The sequence below is a fragment of the Suricata suricatta genome, chromosome 14, assembly GCF_006229205.1.
Source record: "Suricata suricatta isolate VVHF042 chromosome 14, meerkat_22Aug2017_6uvM2_HiC, whole genome shotgun sequence".
Classification (NCBI taxonomy): domain Eukaryota; kingdom Metazoa; phylum Chordata; class Mammalia; order Carnivora; family Herpestidae; genus Suricata; species Suricata suricatta.
Genome location: NC_043713.1, coordinates 13,230,579 through 13,252,285, shown reverse-complemented (window position 1 = coordinate 13,252,285; position 21,707 = coordinate 13,230,579). Strand labels below are relative to the sequence as shown.

The following is a 21,707-nucleotide window of genomic DNA, read 5'->3' as shown; positions in this document are numbered from 1 at the left end:
CAGCTTTAAAAAACAAATTAAGAAAGGGACCCTCCTGCCAACACCTTTCTGATTCTGATGTTGAGGGTCAGTTTGAGTTAGACTTCAAGGCCAAGCCCTGAGAAGGGAAGGGAAGACCTTGACGAGAAAGGGGAGGCAGGAAGGAAGCCTCGGAACAAATACAGATATGAATAGCACCGGAGGGAACAGCCCACCTGGATGCAAAGCGACGCCCTGACACGGAGCCGGGGTGGGAGATGCGACCCAGAGGCGAAGCCAGCCGGGGCGGCCAAGGAGACAGGGCCATCACTGCATTTCAAGCTCGCATTTCAAGCTCGCATTTCTGTCTCGGGAAAAAGAGGTCTGGGGAGACCCTCGTCTGTCTGCAGTGGGAGGCATGGCCAGAATTGATGCAGAACCTGTAAAAACCCTTCCAGGTGGTCCAGAAAGTCGTCCTCTGTTAAGGAGCCATGTTTGCAAAATGCAGCATCGTGGTTCAAAACGCTGACCCTGGCGTCAGCTGACCTGGACTAAAACTTCCCTCTGTCACTTGTCCGCAGACAAAGTTGTGCGTTTTGTTTTGTTTTTTAAAATACTTCCGGGCCTCAGTTTCCTTAGTTGGAACACAAGCACAGTAAACAGGCCTGGGTGATGGATGTGATTTCAGGAGATAACAGCTGGGGGCGGGGGGGCTGGCCCGTGAAAAGTGCTCGTTAAGTGTTAGCTTCTCCCATTTTTCTAAAGTCGTTTATGGCTGAACGCTCAGATGCACTGAAACGGGGCCTCCCAAATGCCAGACTGACACCCGGCGCCCATCTGTGACAAAGTTTTCAGCATTACTTGGCAAAATGGGAGAAATAAGAACAATGTCACATGTGCGCGTGTTGGCATTTGGTTGCTAATGACAGCTTTCTTCCTGAGAATGCACAATGTCCTTTGCTTTTGGAAATAATGAGCACAGTAGAAGGTACTTTTAGTTTTATGTTCTTTGTAGCTTTAAGTTAGTCCTTGACTTTTTCTTTATTCGGGTCCATAGACTCCAAGAATCTGGGAACCATTCGTCTAGAAGGTATGAGGGAGGGGGCGCCTGGGTGGCTCAGTCAGTTGAGTGTCTGACTCTCGGTTTCTGCTCAGGTCATGATCTCGCGGTTTGTGGGTTCAAGCCCCGTGTTGGGCTCTGCGGAGCCTGCTTGGGTTTCTCTTTCTCTGCCCCTCTTCTTTCTCTCTCAAAATAACTAAATACACTTTTAAATAAATAAATAAAATAAACAGAAGGTATGAGGGAGAGCCAAAGATGGTGGGCAGGACTCTCTGGAAGATTCTCCCTGGTGCCCCACGGGCGAGAGCTCACAGCAAACGGGTGTCCCTACTTCTCACCAACATGAGCCTCTCTTCACGCTTCTCGTGCTCTTCCTCCCCCCACCCCCGGAGTATATTCTAACCTTATTCTCTCTCTCTCTCTTGCTTTTGCTCCAGCCCTTGGAGGGGAGCAGAATATGACCTCCCCAGACATGCTGCTTTGGCCTAAGGATTATTTTGAGATGACAGCAGCTGAGAAGCAGCCCTCTGCTGTCCCCTGTTCACCTCAACACAGGACCCGACTCTGTAAAGGCGCCCACTTCCCTCTCTGCCAGGAAGGACAGAAGTAAGTCACTGGAGAGCACTCTCCACCCTTACCTAGACCACAGCGGACGCACCTACCTAACGCCTTTGACCAGCCAGGCCTTGTCTTCCCTGAGCCCCCCACGTGATAACCTTCTCACACGTGCCACCCTAGAGACTCAAAGTCCTTCTCTAGGTCTCCTTGCTTTTCTAAACATTTATTTTTCTTTTGTTAAGATGCAGGTAAGCCCAAGTTCTAAGCATCCTGAGAATCACAACTCGCCGAGCGCTTCCTGTGCGCCCATGGTGCACCTGTCAGTACAGGTGTTCCTCTGGCTAATCAGTCTTTTGTCAGTCTAATGTGCAGGGCCTGCCGGTGGCCGGGGGAGAGTAGAGGGGGAAATACATGAAGTCTTTCCTCACCTACACCCCTTTGGGCTATTCCTAACACCCCCTTCCCCCCCTCCCCTATTCTCCACCCCCCCCCCTCGCCAACCTTTATTTTTGGCTTTCTCCCCTGCCCCGCTTCTTCTACCCTCCACACGCTTTCATCTGTTCCTGCTTTGGTTCCCAATGGCTTTCTGTAACCACAGGTGCTGTATCTCTGGGTGTGCTCAGTTCACCCAGGTGGCCGTGGTGGCAGCACGCAGGTGCCGTGCACTGTGGGGCCGATTCCCTTCCGAGTCCCCTCCTGACTGAGGTCTGTGCTAAGAGCAGAACCACAAACTCGGAGCTCAAGATTGATCTTTCTGTCTCCGCATGATGACATGTCATTAATTGAGATGCTTCCTTTTAGCACCAGAGGACGGATCATTGCCCATATCCCGTCCAACCACAGGGACACATTCCGGGCACTGGATTTGAGGGAGAGACGTTGGGCGCCTACACACCTGAGGATTACAGCCAAGGTACAGACATGAACCTATTGTTTTAGCAGTTTCCTTGAAACGTGAGGGTGAGACATTTCTCCCCTTTGGAGAGCCAGCTCGGCCGGTGGGTCCCGGTTTGCCTCGGACTTTCCTGGTGTCTGCACCGCAAGTCCCATGTCTTGGGAAGCTCCGGGCACACTAGGACAATTGGTCACCCTAGAGCCAGCAGTAATCAACCCTCTACTGAGCTATTTGTCGAAGACTAAGCACAAACATGATTAGTTCAGAGAGTGAAAACGATGAGAGTAAAGAGGCATTTAACGCAGAGAAGAGAAAGCTGAGGTGGCGGTGGGGGTGGGGCCGGGGAGGCTGTTTTCACTGAGCAGCTAGAACGTGTGTCCAGCCCTGCCCGAGCTCAGAGGCAGAGGAAATGGGTGTGAGTGGAGCCCGAACTCAGAGCCAAATTTCCTGACCCTAAGTATTCTTAGACTCCAGAACGAGTTTCTAAAACAGATTGGGTATTGTCTTTAGAGGTAAATTCCTAAGGGCTTTAAAAGTTTAGGTGTGACCCAAGGTTGAAAGGATGGACAAAACACATTTTCAAGATTTCTTCCAGCCCTAGGATTCTATTTCCATCTCCCCATCTATGATGGCTCTGATGATTTTTCATGTCCTCTTTTGCCTGTAGTTAAATCGTGTAGAACGACCAGGGAAAAGTGCTTTGATTCTAGTCTCCTGGGGTGCGAGTCCAGCTTCTCCAAAGCATGATGGAAAGGAAAGATTAGCATGTTTGTTTGTTTGTCCCTAAGGATGCTTAAATTTAGAAAAGGTTATTTATTGGTCAATTTCATGACAGCAATATTAGAAGTTTAAAACAGGGAGAAACATTCCCTGTGGTCCTATTATTCCAACAGCCTGAGTGACACACTTCCTCTTCCCACTCACTGCCCTGAGATTTTCCTGGGATTTCATTAACGTTTAACCTGGCAGCCAGCCTTACCCACATGAGATTCTTACATTCTAACAACTGGGCCCTACTGAGTGATTAAAGCAAAAAGCAAACAACCTTAAGGAAACTTAAAAAAGAATTCTATGTAATTGAGCTAGTTCCAATGTTTAAAATCAGCTTCGTTTTCCTCCATGGAATTGTCTCACGTCCTGGGAAATCAGGCTGAGCCACCTGGTAAATCATTGTGGTTAAAACTGAGACAGCTCTGGGGTTGGTAGTGGGTCCTTATTGTTTTAGGGATGCGTCTCCTTCCTACAAATAGTCCTGTTTTCTGGAAGTTGGGCACTGCCTACATGAAGTCTGAGCATCTCTTTCCACTGTGTTCTTCTGAAGTTGTTACTTACCGCTGATGCCAGCCCACCAACCCTGAAGTCAAAAGCTGATGGCAGAAACCCTTTGGCTGATCTTCTGATGAGCACCTGCTCGGAGTTTCATGGTGTATTAGTCAGGGTTCTCTAGACAAACAGATCCAACAGCAGGTATATATATGGAAAGGAGATTTGTTTTAAGGAACTGATTGGCTATCAAGTCCAGACTGTACTGTGGGCTGTCGGGTTGAAGAGACGATGTGGTGGTACCAATCTGAAGGCTGTCAAGCTAGAGAACTCCTTCGTGTTCTTAGAGGTCAGTCTTCATTCTATTCAGGCCCATCCACAGTACGGAGGACAGTCTGCTGTTGTATGTAAAGTCCACCAATCTAAATGTTGATCTCATCTAAAAATACTCATACCAAAAAAAATCCAGAATAATGTTTGACCAAATGTCTGGGCACCATGGCCCGGGCAAGTTGACACAGAGAATTAACCATTGCACATAGATTCACTCTGCCTGGGCGCTCAGTGCACTCCCCTGTCCTAACCCTGGCTCTGCCCCCACCCAACCAACCACACTCACACCTTTAATCTTGTCCTGGGTTACTCGACGGGGGAGAAGGCACGGGAGGTTCTGGTTCTACATGTTCACATGGCTGTGAGAACGCCAACCAGATGTAACCCAAGGGAGAGGCCCAGGGCTGGGAACAACCCTTGATTCTTGCATCAGTGGCTGTTTTCAGGTAAGAATATAAAATAGCTTTGGTTTGACCTTTGGATGTAAACTTGATGAAATAAATTATGCTCAAGGGTGGTATAAAGAGGAGGCCCTGGCGTGCCTGGGTGGCTCAGTTGGTTAAGCATCTGGCTTCCGGCTTCAGCTCTGGTCATGATCTCACAGTTTGTGGGTTCAAGCCCCGCGTCGGGCTCTGTGCTGACAGCTCAGAGCCTGGAGCCTGCTTGGGATTCTGTGTCTCCCTTTCTCTCTGACCCTCCCCTGCTCATGTCCTCTCTGTCTCTCAAAAATAAATAGAAAACATTAAAAAATAAATAAATAAAGTAGGAGGCCCTGCATAGATACTGATTTCATGTTTGGGGAAATGGTTGTTACAAAGCCACAAGGCTGCCACAGAGCACAATATACTGAAGCAGAGGCCACTCGTGGGTAGGAGGGAAGGGGGCCATTGGCCTTTGCATATATGATTTCAGCAACAAGCCTGGGGGGTTCCCCACAGGGATTCTTCCTTTAAGAAGAGGAAAGATGCCTTCTGTCGTGTTTCACACTGGGCATCTATTTAGAGATACAGATTAATGGTGATGCTTCGTGGTACCAGTAGAACGTCGATGCTGGGCAGATCACTCTGCATTTTGTGCTCTGTTTATATAAAAGAGGCTCTTTCTTGTGTGTGTGTGTGTGTGTGTGTGTGTGTGTATTTCGTTGGCTTTCCAAGTCACATCTTTATCAGTAAAACTCATGCAGTCAGAAGCAATAGGTACATGTTATAAAACTAATTATCTGATTTTGGTTTAGTTTCATCCCTCAACTCTTCCCTCATGAACACACATTCCGGGTCTTAATTTGTTCTAACCCACCTTGCACACCTTCGCACATTTCACTGTGCTCACTTTGTCACTCACCATGGTGCATCAGAGACGTAGCCATGCTGATATGAGTAAATCTTACTGCTTCTGACTGTTGTCTAGTTTTTCTGTCGATGCACGTGCTACGGTTTGCTTATCTCTCTCCCTTGGAAGGACAGATTGTTTACAACGGTTGACGTGGACAATGTTTATGCGAATGTGCTGACATGCGTCTCTTGGGGCACCCTCAGTTTCTCTTGGGTGTCCCCCAGGAACAGTATTTCTGGGTCACACAAAGCATATACGTGTGCATGTTCTCGCCAACTGACCTCCAAATATGGCGGCGGCAGGTGACTCCCATGCATCTGTGGTGCCACAAGGGGTTCTGTTTTCCCCACATCCTTGGCAGCACCTGCTGTTTGGCAGCTTTTCCGTTCTCGCTAGTATAATGGCTGTAAGGTAGTGTCTCCTTTTAAACACAAATCTGCATTTCTCTGATTGCTGATGAGTTTGGGAGACTCCTCACCTATTTGTTGGCCATTCCAGTTTCACTTATGTGAATTTCTTTTTCATATTTTTGCCCATGTTTCTATTTTTGCTTGCTGATTTGCAAGAGTTTCTTAGATATTCTGGATTTTAAGCTTTTGTCCTAGTTTTGCATACTGTACTTCTTTCCAACACATCTCCTGCATGCTACCTTTGTCTAGGGTGCTTGGTTTAAAGGGGTGAGCTTCACTTTTGATATCCTTAAATCCATCTATTTTTTTCATTGAAGGGTGTACTTTGTGTGCCTCTACTTAAATCAGCTAGTTTTTGCTATAAAACAAACCACTCCAAAACACAGTGGCTTAAACCAACAATGATTAAGTGCTGTGAGTTGGGGAAAGGGTGGATTCTCTGGACAGGGCCCGCCTCCTGGGGCTGGATGGCCAAGGGTGGCTTTACATCATGGGGACATCCGCTAGGGTGGCTGGGCTTCTTGCGCCACATGGCCTCGCAGGCTCCAGGCGGCTAGCCCAGACTGCTTCACGTGGTGGTCTTGGGGTCTCCAGAAGCAGGGGAAGGTAAGCCCCAGTGTACACGTGCTGTTCAAGCCTCTGCTTCTTCATACTGCTCACGCCCCGTGGATCGAAGCAAGTCACATGGCCAAGTCCAGATCAAGGAGTGGGGGAAAAAAGACTCCACCTACCTCCCAATGGGAGGCGCTGCAAAATATGTGTGTTCATATGATTTAATAAGCAGTTTGGGTTCACAGAAGAATTGAGCAGAAGGCACAGAGATTTCCCACATAGCCCCTGACCTTCCTATCAACATCCCCCACCTTGGTACCATCAGTCAACCTTCATTGCCACATCATTGTCACTCAGAGCCCATAGTTTGCTTTAAAAATTTTTTTTAACATTTATTTATTTTTAAGAGACAGAGACAGTGTGATCAGGGGAGGGGCAGAGAGAGAGAGGGAGACACAGAATCCAAAGCAGGCTCAAGGCTCTGAGCTGTCAGCACAGAGCCTGATGCGGGGCTCGAACCCATGAACCATGAGATCATGACCTGAGCTGAAGTCAGACGTGCAACCGACTGAGCCACCGAGGTGCCCCCATAGTTTGCTTTAGGGTTCACGCTCGGTGTTGTATATTCTGTGGGTTTGGACAAATGTATCATGACGTAACCACCTTCTAGGATCATACAGAGTAGTTTCACTGCTCCAGAAATCCTCTGTGCTCCATTGTTGTTTTATTATTCCCCATCTCCCTTGTTACTCTAAGCTTAGAAAGATGGTGTCCTCTATTTCCTATTAGTAGCTTTAAAGTCTTAAAACTCTTTGGTGTTTTCTCTCTTTATATAGTGGTTTTTAATGTAGTTGAACAAATTCTCTAAATTTTTAAATGTTTCATTTATAATTACATATTTGTATTTGTTACACATTAGTATAATTGCATATTATGTAATTATTAAAAATACATTTAAAGTGAAACATCTTTAATTTAAATCTATTTTTTTCCAGAATGAACCACATTTTCCAAGATCTATTATACCATCATCTGTCTTATGCCCTCCGATCCATAATGGAAGCCCTGTCATATACTGATTTTCCATATATATGTGGTTCTGTCCCCAAACTTTCTATTCTATTTGCCTCTCCTATCTTGATGCTTGTAATATGGGTTACTATCTAATAGAGCCAATACTTCTTTGCTTTTCTCTCTCAGAATTCCCTGGGCTCTTTGTAGACTTCTATTCTTCTTTATAAATAAAAAAAAGTCCAGTTAAAAAATCATCTTGGATTCATCAGGTTCTGGAGACCGACGGGAGAGCATGGTGACTATGGCTAATGGTGCCGTATTGTATACTCACAAGCTACTAGGAGAATAGAGTGTTCATGTCCTCACCATAGCAGGAACAACAAAACGGTAATCATGTGAGGCGAAGGATGCGACGGCTAACCTTATTGTGGTAAACATTTCACAGTGTACACATGCATGTGTCACGTCATCACGTCGCTTAATGTTACGTGTCAGTTATTCTCACTAAAGCAGTCATCTAGAGATTTTGATTAATATTTCATGGATGTGGAGATTAGGGGAAATTACCATCTGTTCCTTGCTAAGCTGGCTCATTGGCCTGTTCCTCTGTTTATTTAGGTAGTCTTTTACCTCATTTATTAATGTCATTATCCATAACTTCATGTGAATTTTTTGGGGGGGGTTAAGCTAATTCATCGATACTTTACAGTTTTTGATGCTTTTTCTCAATAATACCAAACTGTGTCGTTTTTCTCTCCCTTTATTTTACTAGAGTTCAAATGTTATAGATATAGCCTAATGGAATTATGGAAATGTAGTAAAGCCTTGAATCTGAAGAAAAAGCATAATATCCAGAGTTATAACAATATTAATATATGAGACAACACCACTTACCAAACCTTCTAAAATGCACTGAGTGGTTAGTTTTGGAGTGAAATTAGCCTGTTGAAGAGTTCACCCAAGAGATTTTAGTAGATTTTCTTTCCCGGTAACCCAAGATGTCCACCTCAGCAAAACTCACACAGGCATAAGGTCACAAATGACTCTCTCTGGAGTCTCCTTTATTTCAGCAGTTCTCAAGTGTTCCAGAGAATTAACTGTTCAACTGTAGAAACTGGGTCCCAGAGAAGTTTCAAAAACCAGCCAGATGGGAGCGACTTTTATGGCACACATGGTCTTCTACCCCAGCAACGGAACACCAGGGGTGGGGGGAGGGGGCAAACCTTGCATTTACATTATCAGCACAATGCCTATAATTTTCCTTTGTTCTGGGAGATAAACACAGAGACATGAAGGGTGAAACTTATATACCTGAATCTCCTTAATGCTGGGTGCTGGGGGGTTGTCTTTACTTGCTCACTGCTTGTCATTTTTGGCATAGAAAAAGGAATAGACCAAACCTTTTGAGAAACACGTGTTTAGACAGCTTGAGAGTGCTTCGTCTTATGGCTGCACATGTGCGTTTAGCAGAATGGTTACCTGGTCTAGGGAGCAGACACCGTATGGCTAGTTTTTCTTGTTAAAAACCTATTCCCCCTTATTTTTGCATTTTTCAGTTTGATTGCTTTTTCATTGTATTTTTAATCCTTTCCTTTTTTTTTTTTTTTTGCATTTATTTTTTTAATATCCGGATCCGGTGCAAGTATTTCAGTCAATGAAGAGGCACAGTGAGGTAGGACCTGGGCAGCTCAGTTCGAAGCGCCAGCATCCCACTGGGGCGGACCTCAGGCAAGACTCACTTCTCTGAGCTTTCGTTTACTGTCGTGACCCAGGAAGGGTTGCGGTGACCCCCATTCGTCCTCTCAAACAAGTTCTGGATATCTCCTTGGACTCTTAGAAGTTGGAGATAATTCTTGAGGTTTCTATAAATAAAAGTGAAAATCGGCCACTTCTCTAGACCAGTGGGAAGTTTGGGAAATGCAGGAATCTCCTGTGTTTGCGATCTCTGTGGAACCGAATCAGAAACTGCTGTGATCGTGGGGCACTCACGGGCTAGCTCAGAGCCGAGTGAGGGCTTCACATACCCTCTCCAAGTCCATGGTTCTTCTTTTAGCAATTTCTTGAATTGCTCTGAAAATTGGAATGGATGAGAATTTCGGTTTTCCAACAAGATAAAAGGCTCACGGATAATGTGAGTTATCTGTCTTTTGTTCCGACCGAAAGGTGACTTTACCAGAAATTATGCTGAACATCTAAGGAATTAATCTGGTTGAGTGAGCTCAGCCTGACATGAAAATGCTCCGATGCCCTTCTTAGCAATGATGCTGAAATAGCAACAGCTTCAGTTTGCTGAGGCAGTAACAGCTGCCAGGAGAAAAAAAAAAAGAGAGAGAGAGAGAGAAACTAGAAAATCAACGCCATTCCAAAGATATAAGGTAGCAATTTAGGGGCTAGACTCTTGAAAAGCTTATTTAAGCAATCAGTCAACCAATATCTACTGATTGCCTACTGACCAAGATGTCACACATGCATTCTCTGCCTTCCAGGGGCTTCTGATTTAGTTGACAGCTACCGTCTCTGCTCCAGGCCAGGGAGCCCAGTGTCCATTGTGCTCAGACAGCAGCCCCTCAACTGTGCATGTCTGTGTCATTGGATCTTTAACTTTTCAATCCCTTTTGGTTCTCAGGTGCCCAAACTGGGAAATCCTCCCACTGCTGGCTCTCAGCCGCCTGGGATCTGACCTAGTTCTGGCTAAGCCATTCCTCGTTCTTAGAATCCACCTCAATTACTGTTGTGTTTGCCTTTCTAACTCCGTCCTATCTTTAGCCCCAGTTCTGCTGAATTCTGAAGCTAAAGACCTTCTCCCCACCCATCTTGGTGGATGTGGTGCATTGACGGTCCTGGGTTCCGCTTCTGCATCCCAGCTGCCCCAGCAGATGTTTATTCATCAGCTGGAGCCACCCTACAGCCTGTCCTAGAGCTTGACTTTCCCTTGGATCCACAAATGTGCCTGTTCACAGCCAATGTGAGTTATGTCCCTCATCACCATGCCAGGACATGCCCCCCGTAGTGTTCAAATGGGGCTTGCTAGACCTTGAGCAGAGCGGAGCAAAGCAAGAGCAGTGTCTCCTGTGCTCTAGGAAATGTGCTTCCTCAGAACTCCCACTGAGGACCCGAACTGAGACTTCCCTTGAGTTAGAGCTGTAGAGGTAAATTCCTAACAGATCCAAAGTTCCGGATGGGAGAGGTATGGGTTTCCTCCAGAAGCAAACGATTTTCTCAGGTAGAGGAAGCATGGTGGCCACAGAAAACACGCACTCCTTAGTGCTTCACCAGAAGGAAGACACAATTCCCAAGAGTAAGCGTTGGGATTACTGAGTCCAACTTTGGTAGATTATCAGGGCAGACACAGTAGTTCAAAATGAACTTCACCTTGCCTACCCCACCATTCTCTTCCTCCACATGTTGCTGACACCATCGTATAGCCATCTGCTGGGTCTGAAAACCTCCCCTGCACCCTAGTAGAATACTGTTGAGTGGATCTGTAAAAGTGTCCCCTCTCTGACCCCTCTTTCTGTCACTTCGTTCAGGCCCTCATTATCTCTCAGCTAAGCCAACACAGCTATGTTCGTACCCCTGAGATTTCCAACATGACTCTTAACCAAGCCCCATCTCCACTCCAACACAGGGGCTCCCTTTGCCTTAAGAAAAGAAGTTCGTGTTGCTTAGTACAACAGTCAAAGTCCTCCATAAGTTGACCTTCTCACATCTCTCATCAGCACATACCCTGCGAAATAAGGTGGAGAAAGGCCAGCTTTTATCCCTGATCTGATCTGATACAGTAACTCAGATAATTTCTGGCCTGTCACAACGAATGTCTCCTGGTTAAACAGGCCCACTATTTCCACCTTTGACCTGAGCTCCCACCATGCCTTTGCCTGGAATGTCCTCCTGGTACCTCCCATCTTCTCTCAAGCTGTGCTCAAATATCTCCACCATCCCACAGTTCTTTGCGCTCTCTTCTTCTTTGCGCTGTTACGGCACTTAGCCTCTTTGACCTTGTGCCGCATATGGTTGCTTATGTGTCTATCATTTCTATAAGCTTATTATCTTTTTGCATCCAGAGACACATAATACTCCTCTTCTTGGTTGTCATACGCATTAGTCATTGTAGATACTCAAGGAATGTTTATTGAAACAAGTCTGTCCAAATATGTACTTGAATGTCTGGTTCTAGAGCTCAATACAGACATACACACACACCTGTGCTATAGGCACAGCCATGTAAATGCACATTCAGACAGACACACACACACCCATGCATGCATACACTTATGCACATGCATACAATGCACACCTACATTTGTACACACAGTCGCTCATGGGTGTACATTCACATACAGTGCTCATATGCAAGCTCACAATGAATACATATACACATGCGCACACACTTGCACCACAGGCAGACCCACACACATGTTCACACACACACACACACACACACACACACACACACAAACCCACACATGGAGACACATGCACCCTCACACCTTATTATTACCTGCTAAAGAGGAGTTTTGCCGGGGTGCCTGAGTGGCTCAGTCGGTTGAGCATCTGGCTTTGGCTCAGGTCATGATCTCGTGGTTCGTGAGTTCGAGCCCCGCGTTGGGCTCTGTGATGACCGCTCAGAGCCTGGAGCCTATCTTCAGATTTTGTGTCTCCCTCTCTTTCTGACCCTCCCCTGCTCATGCTCTCTCTCAAAAATAAATTAAATGGAGTTTTGTCACGAGCGTTTGAATGTGGATTGGTGAGGGATCCCAGGTGCAGCCCATAAGGGAGGTGAGACCAGGGTTATATTTTCGAGGTACACTTACTCCCCACATTCTTTCAGGAGGAGGGAGCTCTTTTTACGTAACACCGCTCAGCCTTGAGAAGATGGAGTGACATGGCTGATGGGATATCTGGGAAGAACAGATCCATGGGACTGGCTCAGAACCTCTCTGTTTTCCTCTTTGGGAGTCAGCCTGCTGTCAGGGCACAAGTTAGGGGGTGAGCTGGGGAAGGGCAAGAACAGGATGAGAGGCTAGCATGGTCTGGGCTGCTGTGACAGGAGTTCTGTGTTGGAAGGCCTATTTGCTCACAGATGAAGCTACATCCTCCGTATCAGATTAACAGAGGCGATATTGTAGCCGGTCCCGCCATCTCTCTTGCTTTGTCTCTCAACTGGTTCATCAACCAGACAGGGAAGAAGAGTGTTATCTCTTGGGAGTCCTCAGAGACCCCAACAGAACCTGAATAATTTACCACATCTCTACTCTGACCACGTGATCTCAAATTCACGTGAGGAAAGGAGGCCAGGGAAGTGGCTGCTTCCGTACTGCTGTGCTGTATAGGACACCATGGCAGTATTGGCCGTATAAGCCTTGATATGTGATCGTCCCCTGACCCATGATCTATATATACATGATGCTTCTCAGCTCTCCCTCTCTTTGTGCAAGGGTTATCATCTCCTTGCACAAAAGGACTCACTCATGTTTACCTCAATGTGTTTACAACTTTTTGCTGGCAAGTGCCCTCTTGGTCTGCTGGCTTCATCGCCCTGGGGAGTTGGTCTCAGACCCTGAGATGTTTGTTTTCCTCCCCTGGGTATGACATCGTTGCGTCAGCTGTGCCTTTTCAGGGATCTTATCTGGTAGGACCTGTATCTTCTTCTTTGTGATAAGTCACTTCTGAAGACACAGCGCAGTAGCCCTGTCTGTCACAGCATGCAAAATTCCGGGCTGAGACACTCCCTTGCTCTGTTGTCCTGTGACATTCAGCACTGATTTCATTTCTTTTTTTTTTAATGGGTTTTAAAACATATTTTTTAAATCGAAGTGTAGCTGACTCACAGGGTTACTAGTTCCGGGTGTATAATCGTGATTCAACAACTCTACACGTTATGCTCTGCTCACCACAAGCATAGCTACTACCTGTCACCAGACAACACTATTATTATACCATTGACTATATTCTCTATGCTGTGCCTTTCATCCATGTGATGATTCATTCCATAACTGGAAGCCTGTCCCCCCCATTCCCCTCCACCCATTTCATCCACCCCCCACCCACCTCTCCTCTGGCAACCCTCACTTTGTTCTCTTCTTTTATGGGTCTATTTCTACTTTTTGTTTGGTCATTTGTCTTGTTTTTTAGATTCCACATATAAGTGAAATCATATGGTGTTTGTCTTTCTCTGTCTGACTTATTTCACTTAGCATAATACCCTCTAGGTCCATCCAGGTTGACACAAATGGCAAGACCTTATTCTTTTTTATGGCTGAGTCATATTTCATTGTGCATACACATGTGTGTGTGTGTGTGCATTACATCTTTATTTGTTCATCTATTAATTATTGTAAATAATGCTGCAGTAAACATAGACATGCATATATCTTTTCAAATTAGTGTTTTCATTTTGTTTGGGTGAATACCCAGCAGTGGAATTACTGGATCATATGGTAGTTCTATTTTTAATATTTTGAGGAAGCGCCATACTGTTTCCCACGGTGGCTACACCAATTTACATTCCAACCAAGAGGTGCATGGGTGATTCAGTGGTAGAATTCTCGCCTGCCAACCAAGAGCTCTTCTTCCCCCATGTCCTCATTAACACATATTATCTTTTTGCTTATGGCCATTCTAACAGGTATAGTGTGATATCTCGTTGGGGTTTTGATTTGCTTTCTCTGATGATTAGCATTGAGCATCTTTTCATAGGCTGTTGGCCATCTGTATGTTTTCTTTGTAAAAATGTCTATTCAGGTGCTCTGCCCATTTTTTAACCAGACTATTTGCTTTTTTGGTGTTGGGTTGCATGAGTGATCTATGTATTTTGGATTTACCCCATACAGGATATGTTATTTATGAACACCTTGTCCCATCTACTAGATTGCATTTTCATTTTGTTTGGTGATTTCCTTTGCTGTGCATAAGCTTTTTGTTTTGATGTAGTCCCAATAGTTTTTGCTTTTGTTTCCCTTGCCTGAGGAGATAGATCCAGAAGAATACTGCCAAGGCTGATGTCAAGGAGATTACTGCCTATGTTTTCTTCTAGGAATTTTATAGTTTCAGATCTCACATTTAGGTCTTTACTGCATTTCAAGTTTATTTTTGTGTATGATTTAAGAAAGTGGTCCCATTTCATTCTTTTGCATGTGCCTGTCCGGTTTTCCCAATGCCAGTTATTAAAGAGACTGGCTTTTTCTCATTATATGTTCTTGCCTACTTTGTCATAGATTGATGATATAAGTGTGAGCCCATTTTCTGGGTTCCTTATTCTGTTCCATCAATCTATGTGTTTATCTTTGTACCAGTACCATATTGTTTTGATATTATAGCTCTGTAGTATATCTTGAAATCTGAGATTATGATATTTTCAGCTTTGTTCTTGTTTCTCAAGATTACTTTGGCTTTTCAGAGTCTTTTGTGGTTCCATGGAAATTTTAGGATTATTTGTTCTAGTTCTGAGAAAAAATGTTATTGATACTTTTAATAGGGATTGCATTGAATCTATATGGTTTGGATAGTACGGACATTTGAACTGTATCCATTCTTCTGATCCATGAGTATGAAATATCTTTCCACTTGAGTTGTGTCCTCTTCCATTTCTTTCATCAGCATTTTATAGTTTTTCAGAGTACAGGCATTTCACCTACTTTTCTTCTAGGAATTTTATAGTTTCCAATAAGTTTTTTCCTAGGTACTTTATTCTTTTTGGTACCATTGTAAATGGAATTGTTTTCTTAATTCCTCTGTCTGCTACTTTGTTTAGTTTATAGAAACACAACAGATTTCAGTATATTATTATATCCTGAAACTTTACTGAATTCATTTGTTACTAGTTTTTTTTGGAGTGGAGTCTTTAGAGTTTTCTATGTATACGTACCATGTCATTGGCACACTTCTGTTGTCTTTAGGGTGAGACAGATTCAGAGAAGAGTCAGAGGGTAGGGTTAGAGTCCAGATGAGGGCCATGAGGAAAGGCTAAAATGACAAGGATTATTGGAGAGAGGGGCCCAGGAACAAGTTGATAATTGTGGTGTCTATAACCTTGGGGGTCTACTTTATAGATGTGGTGACCACCTAACCCATCTCCAGAAAGGAAAGGAGAGGAAATAGCCTGCAGCTCCCGCAGAGGGATTGAGTCCTAGAATGGGAGAGGCAAGGGCTTGGCCGAGTGGTCTTCTCTTGATGACTTGACAACTTCAAAGAGATGTTAGTCTGTCTGACATGGTGAGCATTACCCTGCACAACAGTGTCAGAAAGAAAGAATAAACCTGTCATGCCAAAACGATTTCACCAACTCCTCTTTCCCAAAGAGAAGACTTTTGTTGCTATTTTGTTGTGTGTTTGCCTTGCTTTTTGGTCTGGGAAATGCAGCAATTACTGTAGGCTGCCCTCGCCCCAGGTTCCACTCAGATATCCGCACTACCACAGAGCCCATGGATACGAATAGTACAATTATTTCTGTCTCCGGCTAAGGGCACTACCCATCTAAGAGGTGGTCTGCAATTGCCAGCTTTGGAGGAGGGCTGTAGAGAGTGTATTCATTTAAAATATTATAATTAAATAAAACAAATGTTTCTAGAACTATGTGCTATTTTTGAGAGTTTGAAATTGGAACGAGAAACTCAAAATGTAAAGTACTATACATACCACGCAGTGTGATGCTGTTAGACATATAACATCCCACGAGTCACTATGAATCCTCTGACTTGCCCCCACCCTCCAGGTGAGGTGAAGCCCGTGGGTTGCACACCAGCGCAGAAGTCTCGCGAATGTGGCATGTGCTCCTGCTGGTGTTTGAGACAACTTCAGTGACACAGAGATGACCCTCCTTCTTACTTTAATGTTTATGTATCTATTTTCTTACATGTAGGATTAAAATAAGCAAAGGACAGACATTTCAAAGAAAAGTGACACGAGGCCAAGAATAACGTAACATAGGAACAATATGGGGCATGCAGCATTTGCTATTTGCAAGTAGGAGGGAGGAGTGTATCCAAAAGGTGTGGTGGGGGGACCATGTTAAGATACAGGAGAGGAGCACCCGGGTGGCTCAGTGGGTTAAGCGTCTGACTCTTCCTTTCAGGTTATGATCTCACAGCTGTGGGATTGAGCCCCATGTAAGGCTCTGCAGTGACAGCACAGTTCTCTCTCTCCCTCTCTCCCTCTGCCTCTCCCCGCCTCTCAAAATAAATCAATAAAGTTAAAAAAAGATACAGGAGAAATAACATCAGATAGAAAAGGTGGCCTCTATCAAGGGTGACATTCAGAGTAGTGATAAATGACATGACATGGGCTTTGGAGAAAATAAAATGGAATTCTGAGATTGAGGTGCTTAACCACATAGGCAGTGATGACTATTTCCTTCCTTCCTTCCTGGTGATCTCTGGGTGCGGTGGCACCATAATTAATTAAATTATCCCTGGTGGTCTTCATGCTTCTGGAAATAGCAGAATAGGTTATTTTGTATCAAACTTATTTCTGAAAACAACTAGAAAAGCTGGACTAAATATAGAAACATTTTTTAAGGCATTGTGGAACTACCAAGGTATTGAGAATTTGCAGTTACCAATGTTAGGGTGTTTTCTCTGACCATGGTGAATACACGCTAAACATAAGTAGTAGGAGTTGAGGAGAAAATCTGTGTATGTTTGGAAATTTAGCACTTGCAATACCTATTGGTCAAAAAAGAAATCACAATGGAAACAATAAAATATTTTTATTAAGCCATAATTAAATTTCCACATTTCAAAACTTGAGGAGGGGGTGCAGTTAAACTCAAGTGTAGAAGATATCTGTAGCTTAAAATTTTTTTAATGTTTATTCATTTTTGAGAGACAGAGCATGAGTAGGGGAGGGGCAGAGAGAGAGGGAGACACAGAATCCGAAGCAGGCTCCAGGCTCCGAGCTGTCAGCACAGAGCCCAGCGCGGGGCTCAAACCCACAAACCATGAGATCATGACCTGAGCTGAAGTCAGAATGCTTAACTGACTGAGCCGCCCAGGCACCGCATATATTTGTAGCTTTCAATGCCTATACTAGAAAAAATTTTAGAAGCTGAAAAACCAATGACCAGTGATCTAAAAATCTATCTAAAGAATTTAGAAAAGCAATCAGAAAGTCAAGTATAATAGTAAAAATAAAGAAATAAATAAGCAGAAATTAGTAGGATAGAAAATAAACCTACAATTGATCAAATCAACAGTACCCAAAGTTAGTACTATAAATTTTTTTCTAAGCATTGAGTTGGCTTCACTTCATATATTTTGATGTGTTGTGTTTTTATTTTCATTTTTTCCAAAATATTTAATAACATTTCTTGATATTTCCTTGAAAATATTGGACTATCTTAAAATCTGGAATTTCTATGCATTTAAAGGATACCATTAAAAGGGTAAAAAGCAAACCACAGAAGGGGAGAAGTTATTTATCACAAATATAAGTGACAAAGGGCTTGGATCCAAAACATATAAAGAATTTCTACAGATCAATAAGAAAAAGATAACCCAATAGAAAAATGGGCCAAAAACTCAAACAAACAAACAAACAAACAAACAAAAAACCCTAGGCACTTCACAAGAAAGAATATCCAAATGATCAATAAATATATGAAAAGCCGTTCAGCCTCAGGGATCATTAAATATATGCAAATTAAAACCACAATGAGATATCTTCATATACTCATAATGGTTAAATATCATTTTAAGTGTTGGAAAAGATGTGGATCTCTCAAAGGCTACTAGTGGGCTGTTCGGAATGTAACTTAATACCACTTCGGAAAAATGTTTTTATACATGTTAATCCTGAATGTTTTTATACCCTATAACCCAGCAATCCCATTAGGTATACAGCCAAGAGAAATGTAGAATTGTGCACACCAAAGGCATGTAGATGCAATCTAATCTCTGGAAACTAAATGTCACTTTGCATGGCAAAGAGGACTTTGCAGATGTGATAAAGATGTTGAGGTAGGAGATCATTCTGCTTTATTTAGGTGGGCCCAATGTAATCACAAAGATCCTTATAGGAAGGACACAGGAGAGTCAAAGTCAGAGAGAAGAGGTAGGACCGAAACAGATGTCAGAGAGAAGAAAAGATATTGTGTTACTGGCTTTGAAGATGGAGAAAGGGACTGGGAGTCAAAGAATACATGTGGCCTCGAGAAGCTGTAAGAGACAGAAATGGATTCTTTCCTAAAGGCTCCAGAAGTATCACAGCCCTATGGAACCATTTTAGACTTCAGACCTCCAGAACAGTAAGATAACAATTTTGTTACCTTAAGCCACTAAATCTGTGGTAATTTGTTACAGTAGCAATAAGAAACTAACATGTTCCAAACTGCAAACAGCCCAAATGTCCACCAGGAGCCGAGTGTATAAATAAATGGTGGTAGATTCCTATAATGGAAAGCTATCCAGAAATGTAAATGATCAATTATGGCTTCAAACAACAACATGATAAATTCTCACAGATGTGATCTTGAGTAAAAAAGCCAGATGTGAAAGAACACACATCATATGATTCCATTTATATGACGTTGAAAGCTGGTGCCCTCATGGCCTACCTGAGTGTCCCATAGACAGATGTGGAGTTGTTGAAGTGAATCCAGTTAGATGAAGGCGCCAGTTGCGATGGCTCCTGATCCTTCAGGAACTCGGCAGAGCCACCATGGGAGTTAGATCATTTGAGCAAGTACTATTTGGAAATTTTTGTTTACATTAGGTTCTTGGCTTCTTTGACAACATCTATATTCAGAGGCAGTCCTCCATAAAATTGAACAATAGGATAATAGGAGGAAAGGCATTCCCTTTGAGTACCTTTCAGAGGTGAATAATGGGCTCTGACAGCTCACTGTTCTACTTTCTTTCTCATTGGCCAAGCAGGAAGTAGTCTGGAGGGTGGAGCTGGCATTTCCCTGCATAATAGGGGGCCTCTCAAGAAAGAATTTAAGGGAGTGCTTGGCTGTTTTACAAGACGTCAGTCCTAAGAGGAAGTCCTGAGGCTGCTGTGACAGAGGGCTTTGCAAGTTAAGGGTCTTGGAGCAGAGCCTCCCAGGGGAAAGATGGGCACCGCTCCTTGACCAGCAGTGGGCAGAGCCATGGCTTATGTGGCTGGGAACATTCCGCCTGAGTCACCACATCTGTCGGGGACAAGGTGATTAAGAATCTGCATGTTTGGTCCCAAACTATTTTATACAACAGTAAGTTTGGAGAATGAATGTTACTGGGTGATCTGTACTTTCTTGTCTCTTAAGACCATGCAGTAGAAGTGACAGACACTGATAAAGCCCCCACACTCAGGTAATATGGCAGCTGGCTTCCCACAGAGCAGTCTCATCTATTTAATACTGCCCATCGGCAGCGGGGATGGCACTTACGTACTTCAGGAGGCTCCCTCTTCTGCTGCCCATTGATCTCTTCCAGGCCTGATTCATTCTAGATTGTGAAAGTTCCATCTTAGTGCAGTGTACTCTCAGGATGGGTTTAAGAGTTTCACTTTCTTCCATATTCATGTAGTCATCTTGTGGAATATCACATTGTTCCACGTATTTACAGAAAGACCACAGATTTACTTGTTGTGTTTTTTTTAATGTTTATTTGTTTTTGAGAGAGAGACAGAGTATGAGCAGGGGAGGGGCAGAGACAGAGGGAGACACAAAATTGGAAGCGGGCTCCAGGCTCTAAGCTCTGAGCACAGAGCCTGACATGGGGCTCAAACCCACGAACTGTGAGATCATGACCTGAGCTGAAGCCAGACACTCAACCAACTAAGCCACCCAGGCCCCCCTACCTGTCATGTGTGTGTTTTTTAATTTATTTGAGAGAGAGCGCGTGGGAGAGAGGGACAGAGGGAGATAGAAAGAGAATCTTAAGCAGACTCCGTGCTCAGTGCAGAGCCTCTGGGAGGCTCGATCCCATGACCCTGGGATCATGACCTGAGCCACAACCAAGAGTTGGATGCTCAACCAACTGAACCAGCTAGGTGCTCCATGGTGTGTGTGTGTGTGTGTGTGTGTGTGTGTGTGTGTGTGTGTGTGTGTGTGTGTGTAATATTTGTTGTTGATGTTTTGTACAATGGTGATCCTAGACCAAATTTGTGGTGTGAGCCAGAGCTTTCCTTGGAGTTCCCCAACTTGTCAGAAGTCTCTCCTCCATATTTTGGGTCTTTAGCTCTTTGCCCAAACAAAATCCCTCGCAAGACAAAATCTGAAACCAAGTCATACCAACAGATGTGACTGTCAACAACTATGAGCTCAGCTAGTTGTCTCTGTCATTTTCAAGGAAGTCAGGGTCCGAAGGCAAAGGAATCATGCACCTCAGTGTTTTAGGGAATAGTATGCAAGAGAGTTTGTTGCTCAAAGAAGCTCTCCTGGTGCCCCAGAAATCACATTCAATAGGCAAATAACAGTTTGTGATGTTCCTTGCATCTCCATTTTAATATCTCAGAATTGGCAAATAGGGACTGAAAACAATAAAACCATTGATTCATTAGTTGGCTCAATTCCAGGTCCCCCTCAGTCCTGGGTATAGCAACAAGCAATTTGCACACATCATCTAAATATTAAGTTCTTCCTTTCGAGAAAAAGTTATATTTATAAATGGAAATGATAGGATTTTTTTCTTACTTAATCCTCCAAAGTGCCAACCACGGCAGGCTGAGCGTTGCAAGTTTCAAGGGTTGTTTATTGGATAAATATCAGAATGTTACCTACTAATGGACTAAGTTATTGCTTTGATGTCTATCTCAGCAGTGTGTTAATATACATCAGCTAAAATTTTATACATATCTATCTGATGGGAGAGAAGACTATGTCAAAAAACAAATTTTTTCACCATGTTTTACTAAGATTTCGAATTTCTCAGGAAGCCAAAAAATGCTTATTAACTTGGACTGACCCAGAATGCAACAACTTGATGTATTTTTGACTAGTCTTCCAAAACCATGTTTAACGTGATTTTTAAATTGACCTCTACATCAGCAATATTTTTTCCAATTTCTTATTTTTAGCAACAGTATTTCTTTTTCTTGCTTTTCTTGGAAATGTTTGTGTTAATTAATACTAATACATATTTATCCTTTAATCTTGATGCTTTATTTCTAGTTTTTAAAAGTCTTCATATGATTGATTCCGCTGCCATACACACCTGTGAAATAGCAAGAGGGTTAAATGCTGACTGTGTATCATAAAGGGGGGCACCATGGTCTCTAAGCTGCTCTTAGAGACCTAGTTGCAGACTCTAAGTTGTGGTGGGAAATGTAGAGGCAGAGGGGAGTGATGTCCTAGAAACACAATGTTGCTCCCACGGAGAGATGGAAAAATGTTAGATTGTCCCTTGTCAGTTAA

General features: G+C 43.7%; 1 protein-coding gene across 3 annotated transcripts in view; it reads left to right on the top strand.

The window, feature by feature from the left end:
* The window catches only part of LOC115277947, a 54,532-nt gene that overhangs the window by 25,466 nt on the left and 7,359 nt on the right, over window positions 1-21,707 (top strand). For 2 of the 3 annotated variants that reach the window (XR_003902604.1, XM_029922368.1), the window contains 3 exons: window positions 1,456-1,624; window positions 2,378-2,489; window positions 7,357-7,510. Coding sequence is in view for 2 of the 3 variants with exons in the window: in XM_029922368.1 (XP_029778228.1) it covers window positions 1,456-1,624; window positions 2,378-2,489; window positions 7,357-7,440 (365 nt within the window). In the remaining variant the exon portion in view is untranslated. Of the gene's footprint in view, window positions 1-1,455; window positions 1,625-2,377; window positions 2,490-7,356; window positions 7,511-21,707 lie in introns of those variants that run through there. The other variant, XM_029922369.1, reaches the window with a different exon arrangement.